Source organism: Saccopteryx bilineata, chromosome 4 (genome assembly GCF_036850765.1).
Source record: "Saccopteryx bilineata isolate mSacBil1 chromosome 4, mSacBil1_pri_phased_curated, whole genome shotgun sequence".
NCBI classification, from domain to species: Eukaryota; Metazoa; Chordata; class Mammalia; order Chiroptera; family Emballonuridae; genus Saccopteryx; species Saccopteryx bilineata.
In genome coordinates, this window is record NC_089493.1 from 65,527,318 (window position 1) to 65,551,903 (window position 24,586).

General features: G+C 37.9%; 1 protein-coding gene across 1 annotated transcript in view; it reads right to left on the bottom strand.

Annotated features, from left to right (window-relative positions):
- The window catches only part of UNC13C (unc-13 homolog C), a 665,319-nt gene that overhangs the window by 84,518 nt on the left and 556,215 nt on the right, over nt 1-24,586 (bottom strand). Inside the window, exons 27-28 of the mRNA XM_066276244.1 lie at nt 17,506-17,562; nt 12,465-12,545 (exon numbers count right to left, since the gene is read on the bottom strand). Coding sequence (XP_066132341.1) covers nt 12,465-12,545; nt 17,506-17,562 — 138 coding nt within the window. The remainder of the gene's footprint in view (nt 1-12,464; nt 12,546-17,505; nt 17,563-24,586) is intronic.

Here is a 24,586-nt window from a genome sequence, read left to right on the forward strand (position 1 = left end):
GAAGTGACTTTGTACTAGAGACTTCCCTATTTTGTATATTGGATTAGAGGTTGTGAAGCTACAATATAAAATGGGGGCAGAACGAGAGCTTGCTCTCTTGGTTCCTGGGATAATTAGCATGAGAGAGCAGAGGGAGCAGAACAGAGAGCAGAAAGAGGCCATGTGGCCAGGAGAAGCAGCCAAGATGGCGGAGTGCTGAGTGAGATGCCAGTTTGTGCAGAGTTTGTGCAGGGAGAAGGAAGGAGATGGGGAACTGAGGAGAATAAGTCTGGTGAGCTAGAAACCTTTGATTCTAGGAAACTTGGATAAGTCAGTAGCTTTGTGAGCACTGAATGTGAGTGGGTTTTGGAGCCCAGTGTGTGTTTTTACTTGCCCGCCGGGTGCAAGCTAGAATAAAAGATGACAGCCCATCAGTTCTTGGCTCCATTGTTTCTTTACCGACTGTCCGAATCCAATGCAAACCTGCATGGGCTGGGCGGCTCTGATGGTGGCCCTGGCCATGGCCACTGGCTTTACAGCACATATAGGATTAATAACAATAACTTGTAACAAAATAGAACAATAATGACAATACAGTGTAACAAAAGTTACACCAATGTGACATTATTATGTAAAATAAGGGTTACTTGAACACTAGCACTGTGATATTGTGACTGTTGATCTCATAACCAAGAAGGCTATTAAGTGACTAAGTGGTTCCTGAGCTAATTTGCACATTCCAGGAGCCCACCTTGCTCTCAGCCCTCAGGAGTCAATCCCTAAGCATGTTTAAAAGAGCCAGTTTTTTCAATTCCCCAGGGTGCAACCAGTTCAAACTCAGATTATGGGGTGGGAGGGAGTTTCTGTGCTTCTATATACTTTAAGGTATACTCTGTGGAAGCCAAGATGGTCACTACAGAGGCTTGTCAGTCTAGCCTCGAAGAAGGATAGAACTGGTTAGTGGGAGGAACCAACGCAAGCTCGTGAAATTTTAAAGAAATTGATTGGGTGGCTTAAGGAAAGCTAGACCTTCCCAGTCTGAAAATATAAACAAGGATTTAACAGAGATCTGGCCCTTTTTCTCTCTGCCTTCCTGCTTGGGGACACACTTGCCCCATTTGATCCTATGCGTGGGCTGGCAGCTGCCTGTGGCCTGGGCCCTGTATGGTCTCCCAAGTACAGGCTTTGAGCAGTACCTGAACTGGACAAGCTTTGATATGGACTAAACCATTGTGCAGGATAACTGGACATTGGTCTTTATGCTGGGCTTAGTGAAGACAAGACTGGACTTTTTCCTTGGCAGGACAGTTGGAGATAAGACACTGAATACCTGTGAGCAACCTTCTATTTTAACACTGAATAAATATTACTATACAAACCTAAGCTTCTCCAAACACAGGTCCTATAAAGCGCTTTGTGTGTGTGTGTGTGTGTGTGTGTGTGTGTGTTTCTGAAGTTGGAAACGAGGAGGCAGTCAGATAGACTCCCACATGTGCCCGACCAGGATCCACCTGGCATGCCCACCAGGGGGCGATGCTCTGCCCATCTGGGGCATTGCTCTGTTGCAACCAGAGTCATTCTAGCACCTGAGGCAGAGGCCACAGAGCCATCCTCAGCGCCCGGACCATCTTTGCTCCAGTTGAGCCTTGGTTGCAGGAGAGGAAGAGAAAGACAGAGAGGAAGGAGAGGGAGAGGGGTGGAGAAGCAGATGGGTGCCTCTCCTGTGTGCCCTGGCTGGGAATTGAACCCGAGACTCCTGCACACCAGGCCAACACTCTACCACTGAGCCATCTGGCCTGGGCCTAAAGTGCTTTTTATGCAACTTCATACAAGAACCACATTTCCACCAGCATCAAAAACATGGAACGTGAAACCATGGATAAGAGGGCACTACTTGTACCTTGTTCTTAAAATTATCTGGATATAGGACACGTATCACACAGGTCATTTATTCACACTTGGGGACACAAGTATTCCATGGAATATGATTTAGGAAATCTTAGAAGAGAAGAATATAACTGGAATTTCTATACTTCAGATAGTTCTAAGGGTTTAGAAGGCTTCACGGAAGAAGGAAACTTGAGTTAGGCTATGAAGGCATAAACTAGGTACAATATTTCTTCATGTCCCCTTATGATAACTGCATAGGAAGAAATGTTTTTACTAGGAAGGCATTATTTTGAAGATCTCTGGGACATGGGGGACTAATAATAAAATGAAAGCATAAATAGGTATGAGCTTTCTTCTGAGGAAAGCCTAAGTTTCTCCCTAGAGTTTTCAGTTATGACATCGAACTGAATTCGGCTAAAGGCTCTAGGAGTATAGTAAATGAACAGAAGGTTTGTAAGGACAAAAATGATGCCTATGTCTTTGGGTACATTGTATAATAGGAGATGTTGCAAAACAAACCCAGGACAGAAGGTAGTAATGTTAGAAAAGAAAATAAGAAAGCAAGATGCTATGAATGAAAGTCTCCATTCAGTGAACATAGACAAATAACACATGCCAAAGGGTCCTTACTCAAAGAGCAAAGGAAATGAGTTCTATATTCAAATGTAACCTTGATGAAACGTTGCTTTATGGGAAGACTTTCACGTAGTGTTCAGAACCAGGGCTGTTCTGAACATGTTCCTAGGAGCATGGTCTGTTTATCTCCCCAGCACAGATAGTAAGGAGAAAAGAGGATGCAGTCACTGCATGCACCTTGTCATTCAGAAATTTCACATTTAGTGTTGATTTTTTGCAGGAGCCTTGAAGGAGCAGGAGAGTGGAATTTGTATTTGGCTGATGCTTGGGTTTGAAGGATCTAGACGTGAGGCTGATATGTGGGAGTGAACGTCTTAGCTATTAAAATCCACTATCCACAGCTCAGTGCTGCTGAGTTGCTCTTCATTTCTTATAGTAAGTATGTTGGGGGAAAGAATGTCTTAGAGGGGAATTTGTGAATGTGGAGTTTTTAAAGCCTTTGCGATGTTTCCCTTATGCCTGTGGAGAGTGAATTATCCTCCATTGGTTCTAAACATGAAGATTTAAGACTCAACTTCTTATTGTTCCTCTGCAACCTGCACCATAGGCCTCAAACATTTCTGATCTGTTTAGGTGTTTTACTTAGACTGGTGCAAATTAGCAGAAAATAATTGGCAAAATAACCCACTAGGACAGGTCATATCCTCCTCATTCAGGAAAGGAATTTTTAATCAGAGGACCAGGGAGAAGTTGGCTGTTTCGTGCTGGGAAGGATAAAATGTCAGCTGGCTGGGATTTTCTCTATGTTTGGCCCTGTCCTGGCTGATATTTTCTCCACAGACTTGGATGGACAAAGGCAGAAAGCATATTTTTCGAATGTGCAGTTGAGCCAAAGCTGAAATTATTGGATGACAGAATTTGGCTCTAGAAAGGTGTTGGCAGTCTGAAATGGTGGGTCAAAATTTACAGGATCAGATGACAAAGAGAAAAAATGTCTTTTATTTATGATAAAATGTTTTTTACAAAGTACAGAATAGGGGTGACTTAGCTTAATATCAGTAAAATTTAAAAAGCTCTAAAGGTTTATTTACTATTAAGCTCAACATGATTTAGTAAGCGAGGGGGAAGCTATCAAAGCTAATGAAATCTTATCATGTGTTAATATAAGTCAAGGGTCAGGAAACTTTTTGGCTGAGAGAGCCATGAACTCCACATATTTTAAAATGTAATTCTGTGAGAGCCATACAACAACCTGTGTACATTACACATTATCCAATAGAAATTTGGTGTTGTCCTGGAGGACAGCTGTGATTGGCTCCAGCCACCCGCAACCATGAACATGAGCGGTAGGAAATGAATGGGTTGTAATCCATGAGAATGTTTTATATTTTTAATGTTATTATTTTTTTTATTAAAGATTTGTCTGCAAGCCAGATGCAGCCATCAAAAGAGCCACATCTGGCTCGTGAGCCATAGGTTCCTGACCCCTGATATAAGTAATCAGGTTAAGACAAAAGAATGCAATAGAGCAACAGAGAACAATATCATCTACTAGTTAGAACAAATCAGGAACATTAGAGCCATTCCTAATTCATTCCTAGACTTCATTGCTTATGAAAAGTATGTAAGATAAAGGGTATGCAGAGGTAGGCAAGCAGGATTTTGTAAGGCCTAGGGACAAGTTATTTAATGAACAGCTGCAATGACTTCAAGCAGCATGATAGTTTTCTTCTATGTCTGAAGGGCTATCATATACAAAAAGAAACATTATAGTAGTTTCAAAGGACAGAAGGAGAACCAACACATAGCTACAAGTATCAGAGAGCAGATTTTCGGTCCAATCTAAAGACAACCTTTCTAACAATAATGCATCTTCAAAATTGGAGCTATTGCTTTTGGGTTAATGAGGTTTCATTACTGGCCATTCAGTGGTGGCCAGTTGACTATGGGCCAACCACACTGCAGATGGCATCTTTCTATATGAGCAGAAGGGAGATGTTGAGTTATATTTCCAATTCTTAGATTTTAAACTCCTCTTACCTTTGACTCTCTCTTACTTTGAAATGTGCTAGAAAATGTAATTTTCCACCTTGCTTCTGTGCTATGTAATTTTTGCATAGATTATTTAACCTCATAGAATATCAGTTCATTTATTTGTAGACTGGGAACAGAATAGCCTCCGTGCCTGACTGCAGTGTGGTAAAGATGAAATTAATTACCCTGTCTGTAACAGCTTTGTAACCTCTAAAGATCTTTCTACTTGTAAGAAAATATGCTTAATTGGTAGAATAACTCCTCAAACTCCAGCTCTGCTTTGTTCCCTGCCTCCAGCTTTTTACTGGATATTTATTTTCATGTTTCTGCCACCATACCTAACTCCAATGAGCAATAGGAAAATGACCTGCCTGCCTAATTTGCTGCTTTTCTCAGTGGAACCATTCTTTTCCCAGACTTGGCTGATACCTGAGTCACCCTGGGCTCCTCCCTTACTCTTGCTTCAATTTCAGTTGCCAAGTTCCAGTGAGTCCATTTCTTGTGTCACTCGTGTTCACCTTTCACTCTCTAATCCTATGGCCACCACCCCAGTGAAGACCCTCATCATCTTATTCATTTAATAACTATAACTGATTGCTGTTACTATAATCGTAATTCATTCAGCCCATCTTGCACATTGCTGTAAACTTTCCAATGCTAAAATGGTGCTCTGGCATGCCATATGCTTTCAAAATCATCAACAGCTCCTCATTTATAGAATCCACTGAGGATGCAAAAGGACATCTGTACTTTCAACCCAAACCTCATTTTTCACTGTTTTACTATGCAAGCCTCCAGTTCAATCCAGTTTGGTAAGTAGAATGGTCTAGTCACTGATTCCTAGCTGGCTGGTCTTATGCTTTTCTATGGTGAAATTCTTCCTCCCTGATTATGTTCAAGTCAGGGGTCATCCTCCAAGGAAAAGGTGTCTTTCCTACCCCGCCTGTTAGCTCCCTTCCATCCCATCAAGGCCACTCCTTCGGCTTTTCCCTATCCCTTGAGTTTAAAGTGCTGGCTTACTCCTCTAAGCTTTCCCACTGTTTGGGCCCTCAATTATCATCATCTTGTTCCATCTCTTACCCTGTTGTCTTGTCTTACAAGTTAACACATATCATTATCTTATCTAATTATTATTATTATTATTATTATTATTTGTATTTTTCTGAAGTGAGAAGCGGGGAGGCAGGCAAACAGACAGACTCCCACATGCACCTGATTGGGATCCACCCGGCATGCCCACCAAGGGGCAATGCTTGGCCCATCTGGGGCATTGTTCCATTACAACCAGAGCCATTCCAGTGCCTGAGGTGGAGGCCTGGAGCCATCCTCAGCACCCGGGCCAACTTTTGCTCCAGTGGAGCCTTGGATGCAGGAAGGGAAGAGAGAGAGAGAGACAGAAAGGAGAGGGGAAGAGTGGAGAAGCAGATGGTCTCTTCTCCTGTGTGCCCTGCCTGGTAACTGAACCTGTGACTTCCACACACCAGGTGGACACTCTACGACTGAACCAAGCGGCCAGGGCCTCATTATCTAATTTTTAATGTGATTTTTCCATCTTTAAATGCACAGTAGGAACTCCTTGAGAGAAGAATTAGCAGTTTCCCAGAGGGACGTCTCAGAAAATACTGGAGAATCTTAGGGTGATTATGCCCTTTATACTGATAAGTTGCTGTGCGCCAAAACCCAAAAGGTTGGAGCACAAGGCCTAGAGGATTTGAACTATTGTTTGGGGCAAATAATTAGATATAATAGGTAGTTTCACTGAGAGAATAAAAGGTTTATTAAGGAAGGAGGAAAAAAACTGGTCATTAGTTCACATGGGATGTTGAGTTTAACAGTGGAGAGGGCCTCCTTTAAAATAAGCCAGTTCTCAGGCCATGTTGTTGCTACATTTAAAGAGCTTTCCATGTGACAGAAACTGTTGTATTTGTTTTATATGTGATAACTCATTCCTGACAATGACCCTTTTTATCCTATTTTTATTTCCATAGGAGAGGACAATAACTTGTGTTCTCGAGTTTCTCTTTCTTAATCACCCACTATCCTGCTACTCTAAATGCCAGCAGTATAATTCTCCACATAGTTTCAAATATTTCATTTACATTTGTATTTGTATTCATTTTCTGATATTTGTAACATCTTCAATCCATTATAGTAACATATTGGCTTTGCTAATGTAAGGTTGCCTGGTGTAAAGCATTATTATTATTACATCTGAATGGGGACTGAAAAGGACTAGATATAAAGTATCATCTTATCTTGAAAAAATAGCTATTTTCTGTATTTTTGTATTCTTCATTAAACTGCAAACAAACAAACAAACAAAAAACCCAGAGTACTACTGACCTGATTATAATCTGTAAGAGGAAAAAAATAGTACTGCTAAATAAAAAAAAAAAAAAAAGAAATCAGGATAAATATTGTCTGCGTGTTTAGCAACACATTCCTTTTATAATTCCAATTAAAAACTTTCTAAATTCTTCAACTCCTCATATATGTCCTATATTTGAAGATCTTTCACAATCTATTTTTACTGACTGATGAGAACATGCTAATGTTTCTTCACGAGTTTGCAGGAAGAATTTACTTTTTTTGGCTACATATACTATTTTGGTAGTGATTTCTCCTTATCATATTTTCCCTTACAATGCCTGAATCATAATTTTAGTACATTCAGGCAGATAATTTAATCTGCAAATTTAGATACAATAATAATCTGTCCTTAAAAACTGAGGTTTACGTTTAAGAAAATTATTTGATAGATAGTTTAAAAACTATTTTCTACTACACCTGGAGTCCTCTTTTCTATACCAGATCACATTTGGCCATTCCCTCCCTTTTACCACTAAACTGAAGTTCAGATTCTTTACCTTGATGTTGAAGCCTCGGTATTTTGGCTCCACCCTGACATTCCACTTTTGTTCCCTATAATACACAACCAGTCAGGCTCTATTCCTCTCCACTGGATTGCTGGAGATTTTTTTATTTTTGGTCCAAAGTGAGAAGCGGGGGTGGGGGGTGAGGGATAGAGGGGGTGGTTGGCAGAAAGACTCCCTCATTCACCCTACTGGGATCCACCTGAAATGCCCACCAGGGGGTGATGCTCTGCCCATCTGGGGTGTTGCTCTGCTGCAACCAGAGCCATTCTAGCACCTGAGGGGGAGGCCATGGAGCCATCCTCAGTGCCCACGCCAACCTTGCTCGCATAGAGACTTGGCTGCGGGAGGGGAAAAGAGAGATAGAGAGGAAGGAAAGGGAGAAGGGTGGAGAGGCAGATGGGCGCCTCTCCTGTGTGCCCTGGCCAGGAATCAACCTGGAACTTCCATACACTGGGCCAATGCTCTACTACTGAGCCAACCGGCCAGGGTCTATTGGAGATATTTAGGCTGACCCACATCTTGCAATCCACTCAGGTTGTCTCTCAGCCTACAATGATATTCCCCCTTGTATTTTCTCAATTTTTACCCTTTAAATTCCAAATTTTCCTCTCTGGGAAACTTTCCCTTAGGTACTCACAAAGAATTTATCACCCTTTCCGCCCTCCCCGCCACTTTGTCCACCTGTTTTATTTTATCAGTTGTGAATGTTTTTGTTCATAAGTCAAGATCAAGGTCTCTTTTATCTCCAGCCACCTCTTCATTGCTCACCATATTTTCTGCATACAGTAAAGCTTCAAATCATAATGTTTGAATGATAATACTCAAAAAACTAGGTAAGGCACTGTGTTCTTCTCGGAGCAGCTGTATTTTAAATAATGCAAAAACTATACTTATAACGATTAAAAAAAGAAGATGCTGAGCAGCAGCCACTGAGATTGCCTGGTGAATAATGGCTAACAGTAGGGGGAAGGCCTCAGGCTGGGCAAGAACAGCAGGCTAACATCGCACATCCTGCTATTTGTCTAGAATCCTGAGCACCAGAACTGTGTTACCTGGGATTAAGTTAGAAAGGAAGAAGTAAATTCCAAAGCTATATTTAAGTAGATACTCATCTTTCATCCAAATTCTTTCCTTTAACCAAGAAATACACATTTCTAGAGGGCCCTGATCTATATGTTTACTATTTTTAAAACCCTGTATCATCACTGCAGGCAGTCAAACACATCTGCAGCAAACATTACAGTGTTGTGTGCGTGTCCAAATGACAAATGGTCCAGGGCAACTGGAAGTTTGGGCAAAATCGAACCCACCTGCCTTTTTTTTTTCTGGGTATTTAAAACTTCATTGTAAAATAACTTGGGGATTGTTCACAATTTAGGTGTGTCCAGAAGTCTGGGGATTTCATGCTCAGGCTGAGTCCTTGCTGCTGAAAAAAAATGTCTCCTGTTTCTCCTTGAAAGAAAGAAACCCACATGTCAGGGAATCTAAAATCAGTCTAGAGTCTTCCTGACATGTGGAGGGAGATTCAAAAGCTCAAGTGGGAACTCTTCAAATTAGGGCTTCCCAATTGGCCTTGGCCTTTCTTTTAGCTTGTACATACTGATGAAGTTGTTGGCTATCTGACTCAGAGCTGTCATCTTTCTACTGTGATTTTCAAATACTATTGATCTGGCTGTGTTGGCAGGTGAACGGAATGTCTCAAAGCCCAACCGTGCTAGCTGCAGCTTATCATTGTAACTTCTGTTAGTTGTACCATAGTCTAACCTTTTGGCTTATAATTAAAACTACATGTGTCTGGTATGAGAAAATGTCCAGTAAAAATGTTATCACTTAAAAGAGTTAATATTGTTTCAGTAATATTTGCATAGAGGTGGAAGGATTTCAAATTATTTTTAAAGAATTGGGAAATAATCTAAATAATTGCAACATGGTATTTTAATTTAGAAATAATTAATCACTCTAAAGAAATACCATCCATTTTGGCCTGTTACATTTTATCCACACTTTGTTAACATTCAGTGAAATAATGTGACATAGAAACAAGGACATTGACTATAGAGTTTGGAATGCTTTCTCAGCTCTGCCAACTACTAGCAAGTCTATGGCCTTAGACAAACCATTTAAACCCCCTTACTCATTCTTTTCTCCTCTATAAAGTGTGAATAATTATTCGTGACTTATCTAATATCCAGGATATTTATAAGAACCAGGCAAGTTTTATAAAAAAATATTAACTCTCCCAAGTAATAACATTTTTACTGAACATTTTCTCATACCAGACACATGTAGTTTTAATTGTAAGCAGAAAGGTTAGATTACAGTACAACAGAAGATACAGTAATGTGCTGCAGCTAGCAGGTATATACTTGAAAGGTATTAGAAAAAATTAAAAACAGTTTATCAGTCTATACTCTATAAACTCCATAACATTCTCCTTCTTTTCTTACTCCCAGTTTGTTTGCTTCAATGGAGCTCAAAAGAAATGAGGGCTCCTCTCTTCAGCAGCCTTTGGGTGTTAGGCTGCTTAGCATCTGCTGCTTCTAAGAACACCTTTCTCATGAGGCCTCTGCTTGTCTTATAGTGCTTCCTTTGGTGGGCGCCAGGCAGATGGTGGGGTTATACCGTATTTCCCTATGTCTAAGATTTTCCCATGTTAAAATGCATCTTAATTTTGAGGCCTGAAATTTGAAAAAAAGGTAAATGTGAAAAATCGGGAAATGCAAATAAAAAAGTCTACAACCACTGTATAAGACACACTCAGTTTTTAGACCCCAAATTTTTTGAAAAAGGGTTTATCTTATACATGGGGAAATACGGTAATTATTTTAAGTAGTTTGTTTGTTTGTTGTTTTTTTACAGAGACAGAGAAAGCATCAGAGAGAGGGATAGATAGGGACTGACTGGCAGAACGGAACGGAGAGAGAAGAGGAACATCAATTATCAGTTTTTTGTTGTAGCACTTTAGTTGTTCATTGATTGCTTTCTCATATGTGCCTTTACCATGGGGCTACAGCAGACCGAGTAACCCCTTGCTCAAGCCAGCGACCTTGGGTCCACGCTGGTGAGCTTTTTTGCTCAAACCAGATGAGCCCGCGCTCAATCTGGCAGCCTCAGCGGGGTCTCGAATCTGGGTCCTCCGCACTGATGCTCTATCCACTATGCCACCACCTGGTCAGGCTGAGTAGTATTCTAAGTAGTATTCTTCTTTCTCCTGAATTCTTTTGTAGTCAACATGAGAATCACTGCTTCATATGAGACAGTCAGGACAGTCAGTAGGGGCAACTTGCAGCTTCATCAAGATAAAGGGAGTCCCAGCTTTGGCTAACTGATGACATGGGCATTGAAAGCAGACATCAGGAGAGTGCCTCAGCAGATGGGCAGGCATTGGGGATAAGAGAGTCTAATAGCAGGCCTAGCACGAAGGCCCCTGAAAAAGAGTTGGCTTCACAGAAGTTGGGGACTAGAGGGACTGGAGACCTGACCTCAAACTCTGAGGCTCAGGAGTACCAGCATTGGACTACAGTCCTAGAATAACAATATAATGACACACACAGAGCCATTTATTGACATAAGACAAGTCTTAAAGAGCAGGGCAAGTAGTGGAGACTGAATTAAAAGATCACCACAGATGACCTAACAGGAAGATGGGATAGTTGAGCTGTCAAGATATAGATTAGCTTGGGGGTCAGGATTGTCCTAGAGTTTGGGCAGAACTCAGTCTACAGGTATTGGTCATGTGTCCTGACCAAGAATAATTAGAAAACCATTGGGGTTGTGGACAGGAACCCAGTCTGTTAATAGTTTGAATGTCATTCCTTATTTTCACAGAACATATTTTCCTTTCTCTCTAAAGTCATACATTGACCTATAAAATCCACGAAGGGCTGAATTTAGAATCTAAAAATTGTATTTTTCTTCCTCTTCATGGTACACTTCAGAGTTTCTTTTTTTCCGCTAGCATGTCCCTATATATAGCCGTTAGTGCTGCTATAACTTGAAAGGCCAGTCGTTTCTCATTCACATTTTTTTGAAAATAATTTTTAAAAAGAACTGGTTTTTCACTTTTCATGTTTTTCATTTCTTTCTGAAATTTATTTTTTAAAATTTCCACACATCCAGACAATACTCTTGCTGTATCTTTAGAAATTCTATTTCTGTAATCTCACAGTCTAAAATAACACTCCCCAGTTTCCATCAGGTGTTACAAAACTTTCACCTCACAGTTTTCATCGTGTAGTTTTTGACCTTGAAGATGTAGAAGATAGCCTCTTATTAAATGCTAACACTGCAAAACAAAAGTTATGAGGTGGTAGTTTTGTGAAGGTGTCCAGTTGTTATACAGGTAGAACTCTGTTCTAATGAGAATCACTAGAATGTCTGTTCCCAACCAGTGAGACTATTTCATACTCAGAAACAGCTCCTGGTAGCTGACACTTTTTGCTACACTGTTCACACATTCTGAGTAATATATAGATGCTTGACAAAGTGAAGTGTGGAGACATTAGATACAGTTTAAATTTACAAGGCAAATTAATATTTCACTCTTTAAAAGCCTTAGTATATAAGTAAAAAATTTATGTACATAATATGTAGGGTATCAATAAAAACAAAGAAATTCTACAATAAAATTTGAGATCTGCCCACATTCAGCCCACACTATAACTTTTGGTCAACCTTTGGCTATGAAAAATTGATGCACATAACACAATGTCTTTGAGTTTTGAGTGGAAAATTATTGTTCTAAGAGAAAGGAAAAGATCAATCTTTTAAAAACCATTTCAACCTACATAAAATAAATTCTGTTAACCTCAAATCCCCTGATACATCCTTTCACTGGGCTTTGGGGATAGTACATGTCTTTCTCTGAAAACACATGTTACAACACAGGGTTCACACACGTTTCCTAGAAGATAGACAGAGGAGGCAAGTAAAAGGGCAGAGTAATGTGGATAATAATAAGATGGTCTGGGATGAATCTGACACACATCAGGAATGCATCTATACACTGTGCTATAGATGGCACAGCTTTATAGATACACATCTGGGCTACCTTTCCCCGGGGGTATAGGGGGAATGCTGGATGCGTATTCAGAGGCACTGTAACCTTACCTTGATGGTAGCCAGGACCACTTCCATTATGGTGCAATGTCTCAGCGTCAGACCCTTGGCATCCTCTCGAATCATGTGCTCCTGGTAAACAGGTTAATTGCTTATAAAATAACCAGTTCATTAATTTAACAACTATTTTTAAACAAAATCTGTATAATCCTTATATGCAAACATTTCTATTTGTAATTTCTTCTTCCTATCAACACTTCAGATGATTATTTTGTCATATATTTAATAAATATCCATTTTGCCAAAAGAAATGCTAAATGTTTACTTAAAGAGTAATACTTGAATTCATATGTGGCTCCCCCCCCCCACTTATACAACTTAATGTAAGAATAAAAGAAAGAAATCTGAAAAATGAGATTTTTCCCCTTAATTCTTTGCTTTATATTATTTTACACTAAAGGAGGTCAGTTACGAAAGGGATTGCAGAGGTGATTTTAGTCTCTCTCAATTACTACTGGTAGTGGGTGCTTTAAATATAATGCCTCCAATGTATTCTTTCCTGGAGCCCCTTAATGCTTAGTCATTACTAGAAAAGAGTTAACTGAATTTAGGTCTAGGTAGTTTCAATATTTTAAAATCATTTTTCAATATATTAGAACCGATTTCAATATTTTACAATGGATTTTTCTTATTGTTCAATGTGCATTGTCTCAACCCATCATTCAAAACTTCTTTAGGGAAATGATGGTAGAAAATTGAAGACAATAATAAAGGAAATAGAAATTTGTCTACAATAAACATTTAAAAAATTCCCAATCTCCCAAATTAATACAATCTTCCCCAGGCTGCCAGTACTCTAGTCAAAAAGACCCAACACATATTTATTGAGTGCTCATTATGTGCCAGTACTATTCCAGGGGACTGAGATACATTGTTCAACAATAAAAGACTTTTGCCCTAAAATTCTACTTCTATAAGTGCCTTTGTGCGAGTTAGAGGAAAAGCCCGTGTGGGTGGACACCGGTCTGACAATGCATGGCTTGATGAATGGATCAGTGCGTTTGGTCAGTAATAGAGGGCGTCTCGCTTTCTATGGGACACAGCTCCACATCAGCACATGTGGCTTGGCAAGTGGAGCACGGGATTTATTTTGAAGATTGTTTGTTACCTTAGCCAGGCACTCTGTGCTGTTCACACATTGTGCAGTCACAGTTAGTGGCTCCTCTTCCAGTCCTAACCCTTATGTGGTTATTTAGTAGATGCTATGACTTCCGGAAGGTGGTTTCTGTGTCTTACTTCTGCAGCCTGCCAGTGCCCATTTTAGCAATTACCACCTGCTAGCCATGCTATATATTTTTGGTATAATTGGATTGTATTTCTTTTAGCTTATCTTGTAAAATTCAATGTGCTTAAATAGAATCACGCTCCTCTGAATATTGTTGAAACCACAGTATAATACCTCACAGATCCATGGTATACACATCAACGCCCTGCTGTGTCTTTCTAATATAGGGATTTCAACTCAAACATATAAATTCATTTAATATTTTTTAAACATAAATATTAAATAACCATTGAGACTCAAAGAGTAATAAGGAATGTTTCCTGAATTGCAGGGAGAAATGCTTAGGGCAAGTAAATACAAATATTTTACATTAAATAAATCTCTGGCTTCATCAGCCTTGACTAGGTTTACAATGTGGTCACATTTTTTTAAAGACTTTATCCATTTTTGGAAGAGAGAGAAAGCAAGACAGAGAGAGAGAGAGAGAGAGAGAGAGAAAAGGGGGGTGGCGAGGAGCAGGAAGCATCAACTCCCATATGTGCCTTGACCGGGCAAGCCCAAGGTTTTAAATTGGTGACCTCAGCATTCCAGATCAATGCTTTATCCACTGTGCCACCACAGGCCAGGCCTTGTATTTTTTTTTAATAGATGCTGATAAATAATATATGTGGTGCTGTAGAAAAATATAATTTTTGCTAGAAATAATTTTCTGGGGTTAAACAATAGCTCATTCAAATAAAGGAATCTCTGAAAGAGGCTGGCAATGAGTTATTGCCCAATAAGTTACTGCTTGCTTGCAGTAAATCATAGTCCCAGATATATTTTTATTAATTGGTTTGATATTGTATCTGCTGTCCATAAGATATATTCACTTAAAAAATTATGACAAATCTGATACCATTAAATACTAAAAGTTGGGTGTACATAATATACACTATGAAGTTCCAGAAACATGACATAATAAATATATATCAAAATTCTGAACAAATATGTGCTTTATGAATCCATTCAAAATTGTAGTTCCCTCATTGTTCCGTTTTCCTTGATCCTGTGTTCTTTTAAGTAAGGTTGTTATTTGTTAATATATAGGATTTATAATTTTATCCATCAGTACAGTAATTTTAAATAGCACTTTCCTGGTAGACAATTCTGCTTTCCAACTAATTATAGGCCCATGGACTAAAAAATATTTGGTAGTGACATTTTAGTAAAATAAGGGAAAATATCAAGTTCTTTATTAAGGCTAACTTTAAAACTTTTGCATATGATTACAGATGCTTTGTTGTTCTGTAATCCAAATAATAATTAAATGAACTTATAATTTAAAAATTTATAAAATCAAGAATGAATAATAGAACAATATGATACAGAACTCAGTTATTTTTTATCACCCGTGGAGAGCCAGATTCTGTTTTTAGTACTTCAGATTATTTCAGTGTTAATGAAATTTCCTTTTTATGACATTTATTCACAATTTGCTCTTAGATCATTATAATCAAAAGAGAATTTATTGAACTGATGAAATTTGGGATCTGCAAAGGAACCTAGTCTATGTTTTTGGTGGACTTTGATTTTTCCCACCTAGTATGCATCCTTCTGGGGAGCCAGTTCCCATCTTCTAAAACTCAGAGTTTTATAAGATTTGAACAGGTCTGATTGTATCCTCAGCTCAGGAGTGAGCATGTGAGTTAAGCTAAATGGGCATATGTCACTCCTCAGGCCACAGTGGTTGGCTTGGGAATGATGATAACACTCCGTCAGAGCTGATGATGTGCCCGTGAACTTTGCTGGAATTCCTTGCATCAAGATGAGTATTCTCTCTACAAGATTCCAAGGTCAAAGATGTTAGATACGGAACAGAGATGATTCCTCTTATCATGAAGGGGGGTTTGTAATATGTCAAGTAAGGAAACAGCAGAGCTTAGAGATAATAACTGGGTTCTATAACATTATTTGAGTTCCTAATCAAGCAGTTGTGGACACCAGAGTTATCCCAGAACTACAGAAATTCATGTAGAAATAAAATTCTTCCTTATGTTAGCCTGGCTCTTCGTCACCTGAAACTGATACATTTTTAGCTGATACAATGGTCCATTCAGGAGACTGAAGCTCAGGGAGTTGGAGGCTGTTTACTAATATCATACAGATGCAAGAAGCATGGGGAGGGCCATTTCTTTCTTTCTTTCTTTCTTTCTTTCTTTCTTTCTTTCTTTCTTTCTTTCTCTCTCTCTCTCTCTCTCTCTCTCTCTCTCTCTCTTTTTCTTTCTTTCTTTTTTTGTAATGAGACACTACAATGTTTTACCTTCATGGTTTTATTATGAGAAACTTCAACACTGTGTAAACCCAATTTTCAAAGTAAAAACTAGAAATCCCAGGAAGGTAATAAGAGGGATAGAGAAAGAGAGATCTAAGATACAAAACAATAGTTTGGCTGTGACATCTACCTTTCCTTTAAACTATCAAAATCACTGGAGTCCTGTAAAAACAAATGTAGGTGATAGTTATATCTTCTAAATGGATTATTGGCTTTTTTTTTCCCCTAAGGAAGACGATAATGTAGGTGATAAAATAGGATTTTGAAATTATAAGGCAGCTATTTCATCACAGGAAGTAATTACACAGTCAAATGGATTATCCTCCCCCTGTGTTTTACACAAGAAACAATCACCAGGATACCTAACTCTGAGCTGCCAGCTGGGGAAGGAGGCAGACAGCTCTTTCTGTGGGAGGAGCATCCTCTTTGCAGTTACTATGCAAAGATAGTAGATGTATTATCTCACTTATCCTCCCAACAATCCTATGAAACAATTGTTAAACGTTTCTGCATTTACAAAGACCACATCTGAAGATTTAGAGGGTGAAATGTTTGGGCTAGTGTCACCATAGTTGGAAGCAGCTGAGGTGGAACTGGAACCAAGGTGGTCTGTGTCTGGCACCCACCTCCATGCTACACTATATTCTAATCCACAAAAATGAAACCGGACATGCATTCTGACTATAGGGACAATGTGGGCCTATATGCGGTCCATTGAAGAAGGAATAAATGGATGAAAGAATATGTGATATGTACATAGAATAAAATATCATTTGGCCTTTAAGATAAAGGAAATCCTGTCATATGTAATAACATGGATAAATCCAGAGAACGTTATGATAAATGAAATAAGCCAGCCACAGAAGATTAATATGTATTTTAACCAGTCAAGTTTTTTTTTCTAACTATTCAAGTGCCTAACACAGCTACAAAGTATTGTGGATCTCAAACAGTGATAAAGGACAGGGTTATTTAGTCAGGATATTCTCCTTTATAATGGCATTGAGTATATTGACAAGTTTAATGTCTTGCTTTGATGAGTTTCATGTTCCAAATTATGTGTGTGTGTCTTTTTTTTTACCTATAAGCCTTCTCTAGATTTTATTGAATTTCCATGAAATGTTCCATTTTGCTTTTATTCAAAGCCAGGTTTGTAAATGAAAAAAAAAAAAGTTCTCTAATTTACTCCAAATGCAGTAATGCTACAACACAAAGTCAAAATGCTACAACCTAAAGTAAAAAAAAATGCCCAGTTACCATATCAATTGTAAAATGTAAAAAACATGGGGGAAAAAAAAACCAAAGAAAAACTCAGTCCTTCAATTTTGACTTGATTCAATTCACCCTCTGAGCAGATTGTGAGGTCACAGACACACATGCTTTTAGTCCTGCCATGGTAGCTACCGTTACTGGTAGGAGGATGGTTTCCTGCAGAGCTGTAGTAAGCTCATAACTTTTCACAGACAGCCAGAACTTTCTAAAATTCTTATTACCTTCAATTTGGATAATTGTCCAAGATCTTTAGCAGCGATAAAAATCATCTGGGGTCCCTAGAAATACACATAAAAAAAGAGAGAACATTGAGTCTTAAAAGCTTTAGTTATAGTCATGATAGAAATGTGGTTGATAGAGAATTTGCTTTATTTTCCTACAATATCTTTGAGTTTTATGCCAGATGCCCTTAATAGGTTCATTTTACAGATTGGTTCAAAGATACCTAGTAGTGCTAGCATTATAACTTTCCTCCTAAGTATCGCCCTTCTGTAGGTGTTAAGTCTGAGTTACTGAAAGGGTTGCCGCTCATATAGCCAGTTTGATAGAGCATATGGATTAAATCAGTGAGATTTAAGTTTTATTATTTTATTTTCATTAGAGAAAACTCCTTTACTCCATTCTTTCCCAAGATAAATATATAAAAAAAATTTCAAATGCAGCACGAAAGAAGGTGGACATGTTCCTCTTAAAAGCTGTACAATCTATCGGAGACCTGCCTTTTGAGTCCTCCCTCAGCTGGATCCTCTTCCTGGGACCTGATGGTCCTGGAAAGAGCTTGAAAACAACCAGAATAAGCCATCCGACACACTATTAAATGAAAAACTAGAGGCATATATGTTGGTAAATGTGACAGAAGAAGTACAAAATTTGACTAAGTTCATTAGTATCCCAGGATATTTTCACAGTTAGGAAAAGCAACCATTCTGGAGTTACTGTATCCAATGTTTAGTGGAGCCTATATATTCATTAAGAGATTAAAAACTACAAAGTTCACGAGAATAGAAATCATGTCTAATTTTATTCAGATTTTATCTCCAGCATGAACACCGTACCTAGTACATAATAGAAGCACAAAGAACATGTAGCAAATGAATGAATAAATGATATAATTTCATACTTAGAGATCTCAATGCTAGAGAAAACTGAGGTGATAGTACGCTTTCCTAAGGAAGGCTTGTATCAAAACTGAAATAAAGTATATAGTATTTCTGCTATAAAATGAGTTATGTATCCTTGAAAAACCTTGTACTATACAAAACTGTGCATTAGAAATAGTAGGGCTCACAGGGAAAATACCAGTGGGCTCATGCAATTTTGTTACCAAATAACTGTCAAGAGCAATAAATGCTAGTTGGGGAGATAGCTTGCAGGTTGCTCAGTGAGGCTGGTAGATGATTCAGGGAAAACTAAAAATTCAAAAAATGAAACAAAACAAAAAACAAATGAACAACAACAAAGTAATAGAGTACAATTATGGGCTGATACTACACTATACAAGCACAGTGGAAGGGGCCTGCCAGGTGTGAGCCATGCAAGGCACATCTTTCTGGGAAGAAGACCTGTGGGCAAGTAGTCCCTCTCCCCACTTTAATTTTTTTTTTAATTGGAGATGAAAGGGCTCCTGCCTATGTTGTAATCAAGCTCAGTGCTTCCCTTTTCTGAAGTTTATAGTCCTTCTATTATATTCCAGAGCCTCTCACCTAGGATGATTTTCATATAAACCAACCTAACTTCCAGATTATATTGTTATCATTCCCCTTTTAACCAATTACATGGTCACTCAATGGTCTCACAGAAATGCTTTATGCATTGTAGCAGAACAGGGTACATGTGGGGGCGTGAAGTCGTTTGTCTACACACACACACACACACACATACACACACAGAAACAATGAGATAGCTACACTATACATTCCCAGAATAAAAGCAAACTTAAAGTAATTTGTATTTTACTACTCACTGTTGGCAGTAAATCAACAAAACCATATGTGTCTTTGCATCTTGAAACACTTTACAAGAAAACATTTTCTTTTTTTTTTCTTTCTTTTTTTTTAATAAATTTTTATTAATGGTAATGGGATGACATTAATAAATCAGGGTACATATATTCAAAGAAAACATGTCTAGGTTATTTTGTCATTAAATTATGCTGCATACCCCTTGCCCAAAGTCAGATTGTCCTCCGCCACCCTCTATCTAGTTCTCTGTGCCCCTCCCCCTCCCCCTAACTCTCTCCCTCCCTCCCTCCCATGTCCTCCCTCCCCCACCCCTGGTAACCACCACACTCTTGTCCATGTCTCTTAGTCTCATTTTTATGTTCCACCAGTGTATGGAATCATGTAGTTCTTGTTTTTTTCTGATTTACTTATTTCACTCCTTATAATGTTATCAAGATCCCACCATTTTGCTGTAAATGATCTGATGTCATCATTTCTTATGGCTGAGTAGTATTCCATAGTGTATATGTGCCACATCTTCTTTATCCAGTCTTCTATTGAAGGGCTTTTTTGGTTGTTTCCATGTCTTGGCCACTGTGAACAGTGCTGCAATGAACATGGGGCTACATGTGTCTTCACGTATCAATGTTTCTGAGGTTTTGGGGTATATACCCAGTAGAGGGATTGCTGGATCATAAGGTAGTTCTATTTGCAGTTTTTTGAGGAACCACCATACTTTCCTCCATAATGGTTGTACTACTTTACAGTCCCACCAACAGTGAATGAGGGTTCCTTTTTCTCCACAGCCTCTCCAACATTTGCTATTACCCGTCTTGTTGATAATAGCTAATCTAACAGGAGTGAGGTGGTATCTCATTGTAGTTTTGATTTGCATTTCTCTAATAACTAATGAAGCTGAGCATCTTTTCATATATCTGTTGGCCATTTGTATCTCATCCTGGGAGAAGTGTCTGTTCATGTCTTCTTCCTATTTTTTTATTGGATTGTTTGTTTGTTTGTTGTTGAGTTTTATGAGTTCTTTGTAAATTTTGGATATTAGGCCCTTATCTGAGCTGTTGTTTGAAAATATCATTTCCCATTTAGTTTGCTGTCTGTTTATTTTTATATCAGTTTCTCTTGCTGAGCAAAAACTTTTTATTCTGATGTAGTCCCATTCATTTATCTTTGCCTTCACTTCTCTTGCCATTGGAGTCAAGTTCATAAAATGTTCTTTAAAACCCAGGTCCATGATTTTAGTACCTATGTCTTCTTCTATGTACTTTATTGTTTCAGGTCTTATATTTAGGTCTTTGATCCATTTTGAATTAATTTTAGTACACGGGGACAGGCTGTAGTCGAGTTTCATTCTTTTGCATGTGGCTTTCCAGTTTTCCCAACACCATTTGTTGAAGAGGCTTTCTTTTCTCCATTGTGTGTTGTTGGCCCCTTTATCAAAGATTATTTGACCATATATATGTGGTTTTATTTCTGGGCTTTCTATTCTGTTCCATTGGTCTGTCTATTTTTCTGCCAATACCATGCTGTTTTGATTATCGTGGCCCTATAATACAGTTTAAAGTCAGGTATTGTAATGCCCCCAGCTTCATTCTTTTTCCTTAGGATTGTTTTGGCTATTCGGGGTTTTTTATAGTTCCATATAAATCTGATGATTTTTTGTTCCATTTCTTTAAAAAATCTCATAGGGATTTTGATGGGAATTGCATTAAATTTGTATATTGCTTTGGGTAATATGGCCATTTTGATTATATTTATTCTTCCTATCCAAGAACAAGGAATATTTTTCCATCTCATTGTATCTTTTTCGATTTCCCTTAACAATGCTTTGTAATTTTCATTATATAGGTCCTTTACATTCTTTGTTATGTTTATTCCTAGGTATTTTATTTTTTTTGTTGCAATCGTGAAGGGGATTATTTTTTTGAGTTCGTTTTCTAATATTTCATTGTTGGCATATAGAAAGGCTATGGACTTTTGTATGTTAATTTTGTATCCTGCGACCTTACTGTATTGGCTTATTGTTTCTAATAATCTTTTTGTGGAGTCCTTCGGGTTTTCGATGTATAGGATCATATCATCAGCAAAAAGTGATACCTTTACTTCTTCTTTTCCGATATGGATGCCTTTTATTTCTTTGTCTTGTCTGATTGCTCTGGCCAGAACTTCTAGCACCACGTTAAATAAGAGTGGAGAGAGTGGACAACCCTGTCTTGTTCCTGATTTAAGGTAGAAAGTCCTCAGTTTTATGCCGTTTAATAGGATGTTGGCTGATGGTTTATCATATATGGCCTTTTTCATGTTGAGATATTTTCCTTCTATACCCATTTTTTTGAGAGTCTTAAACATAAAATTGTGTTGTATTTTATCAAAAGCCTTTTCTGCATCTATTGATAAGATCATGTGGTTTTTGTTCTTTGTTTTGTTGATATGGTGTATTACGTTAATCGTTTTGCGTATGTTGAACCATCCTTGAGATTCTGGGATGAATCCCACTTGATCATGATGTATTATTTTTTTAATATGTTGTTGTATTCGGTTTGCCAGTATTTTGTTTAGTATTTTAGCATCTGTATTCATTAGAGATATTGGTCTGTAGTTTTCTTTCTTTGTGCCATCCTTGCCAGGTTTTGGTATGAGGGTTATGTTGGCCTCATAAAATGTGTTTGGAAGTATTTCTTCTTCTTCAATTTTTTGGAAGACTTTGAGTAGAATAGGAACCAAGTCTTCTTTGAATGTTTGATAGAATTCACTAGTGTAATTATCTGGGCCTGGACTTTTATTTTGGGGGAGGTTTTTAATAGTTTTTTCTATTTCCTCCCTGCTGATTGGTCTGTTTAGGCTTTCTGCTTCTTCATGACTCAGTCTAGGAAGGTTGTATTGTTCTAGGAATTTATCCATTTCTTCTAGATTGTTGTATTTGGTGGCATGTAATTTTTCATAGTATTCTACCATAATTCTTTGTATATCTATGATGTCTGTGGTGATCTCTCCTCTTTCATTTTGGATTTTATTTATTTGAGTCCTGTGTCTTTTTTCCTTGGTGAGTCTTGCTAAGGGTTTGTCAATTTTGTTGATCTTTTCAAAGAACCAGCTCCTAGTTTTATTGATTTTTTCTATAGTTTTTCTGTTCTCTATTTCATTTATTTCTGCTCTGATTTTTATTATCTCCTTTCTTCGGCTGGTTTTGGGTTGTCTTTGTTCTTTTTCTAGTTCCTTAAGGTGTGAGGTTAAGTGATTTACTTCGGCTCTCTCTTGTTTGTTCATATAGGCCTGAAGTGATATGAACTTTCCTCTTATTACTGCTTTTGCTGCATCCCAGAGATTCTGATATGTCGTATTTTCATTTTCATTTGTCTGTATATATCTTTTGATCTCTGCGCTTATTTCTTCTTTGACCCATTCATTTTTTAGAAGTATGTTGTTTAGTTTCCACATTTTTGTGGGTTTTTCCCCCTGTTTTTTGCAGTTGAATTCTAGTTTCAAGGCTTTATGATCAGAAAATATGCTTGGTACAATTTCAATTTTTCTAAATTTGCTGATATTGTCTTTGTGGCCCAACATATGGTCAATTCTTGAGAATGTTCCATGTACACTAGAGAAAAATGTATACTCTGTCGCTTTGGGATGAAGTGTCCTGTAGATGTCTATCATATCCAGGTGTTCTAGTATTTCGTTTAAGGCCACTATATCTTTATTGATTCTCTGTTTGGATGACCGATCTAGAGCCGTCAGCGGTGTATTGAGGTCACCAAGTATGATTGTATTTTTGTTAGTTTTTGTTTTAAGGTCAATAAGTAGCTGTCTTATATATTTTGGTGCTCCTTGGTTTGGTGCATATATATTAAGGATTGTTATGTCTTCTTGATTCAACTTCCCCTTAATCATTATGAAATGACCATTTTGTCTCTGAGTACTTTTTCTGTCTTGTAGTCAGCATTATTAGATATGAGTATTGCTACACATGCTTTTTTTGGGGTGTTGTTTGCTTGGAGTATTGTTTTCCAGCCTTTCACTTTGAATTTGTTTTTATCCTTGTTGCTTAGATGTGTTTCTTGTAGGCAGCATATAGTTGGATTTTCTTTTTTAATCCATTCTGCTACTCTGTGTCTTTTTATTGGTAAGTTTAATCCATTTACATTTAGTGTAATTATTGACACTTGTGGGTTCCCTACTGCCATTTTATAAATTGCTTTCTGTTAGTTTTGTATCTAGTTTGATTCTTCTCTTTTGTTTTTCTATTATTTGTTTTTGTTTGTTTGTGTTCCATACTTCTTTCCTCTGTTGCTACCTTTTTTAAGTCAAGTGTTTTTGTGGTGGTTTTTTTAAGGGTGGTTACCATTAAGTAATGAAAAGGGTACCTACCATATTCATTGTAGTACCCTATCTTATAAGTATTTCTGCACTTCATCGTCCTTTGCTACTGTTAATCTCCAACCTCTCCCCTCTTTTTTTCCTTTGTTGTCACAGTTTAAGTTTGGTTTTATTGTGTTCTTGGTGGAGCTGTTACTTGTGGTGTTGTTTTCTTTTGTTCTTTGAATCTGGTTGGAAAACCCCCTTTAGTATTTCCTGGAGTGGGGGCTTTCTGCTGATAAATTCTCTCATCTTTTCTGTATTTGTGAATGTTTTTATATCTCCTTCGTACTTGAAGGATAGCTTTGATGGGTATAGTATTCTTGGCTGAAAGTTCCTCTCTTTCAGGGCTTTGAATATTGGGGTCCACTCTCTTCTAGCTTGTAGAGTTTCTGCTGAGAAATCTGATGATAATCTAATAGGCCTTCCTTTATATGTTGTACTCTTCTTTTCCCTGGCTGCCTTGAGAATTTTTTCTTTGTCATTGGTTTGTGTCATCTTTATTATGATGTGCCTTGGAGTGGGTTTGTTGGGGTTAAGAAAACTCGGAGTTCTGTTTGCTTCTTGAATTTGAGGCTTTAGTTCCTTCCACAGGCTTGGGAAGTTCTTGTCTATTATTTGTTTGAGTATATTCTCCATTCCATTTTCTTTCTCTTCTCCCTCTGATATACCTATTATTCTTATGTTATTCTTTCTGATGGAGTCAGACAATTCTTGTAGGGCTTTCTCGTTTTTTATTATTTTTGAGTCTCTTTCTTCTTCTCTCTGTTGTGCCTCAAGTTGTTTGTCTTCTATTTCACTAATCCTATCTTCAATCTGGGCTGTTCTGTTACCTAAGCTTGTTACCTCGTTTTTCAGCTCGTGAATTGAGTTTTTCATTTCTGTTTGATTTGTTTTTATAGTTTCAATTTCCTTGGTAATATATTCTTTGTGTTCATTGAGTTGTTTTCTGATCTCCCTATATTGCCTTTCTGTGTTTTCTTGTATCTCTCTG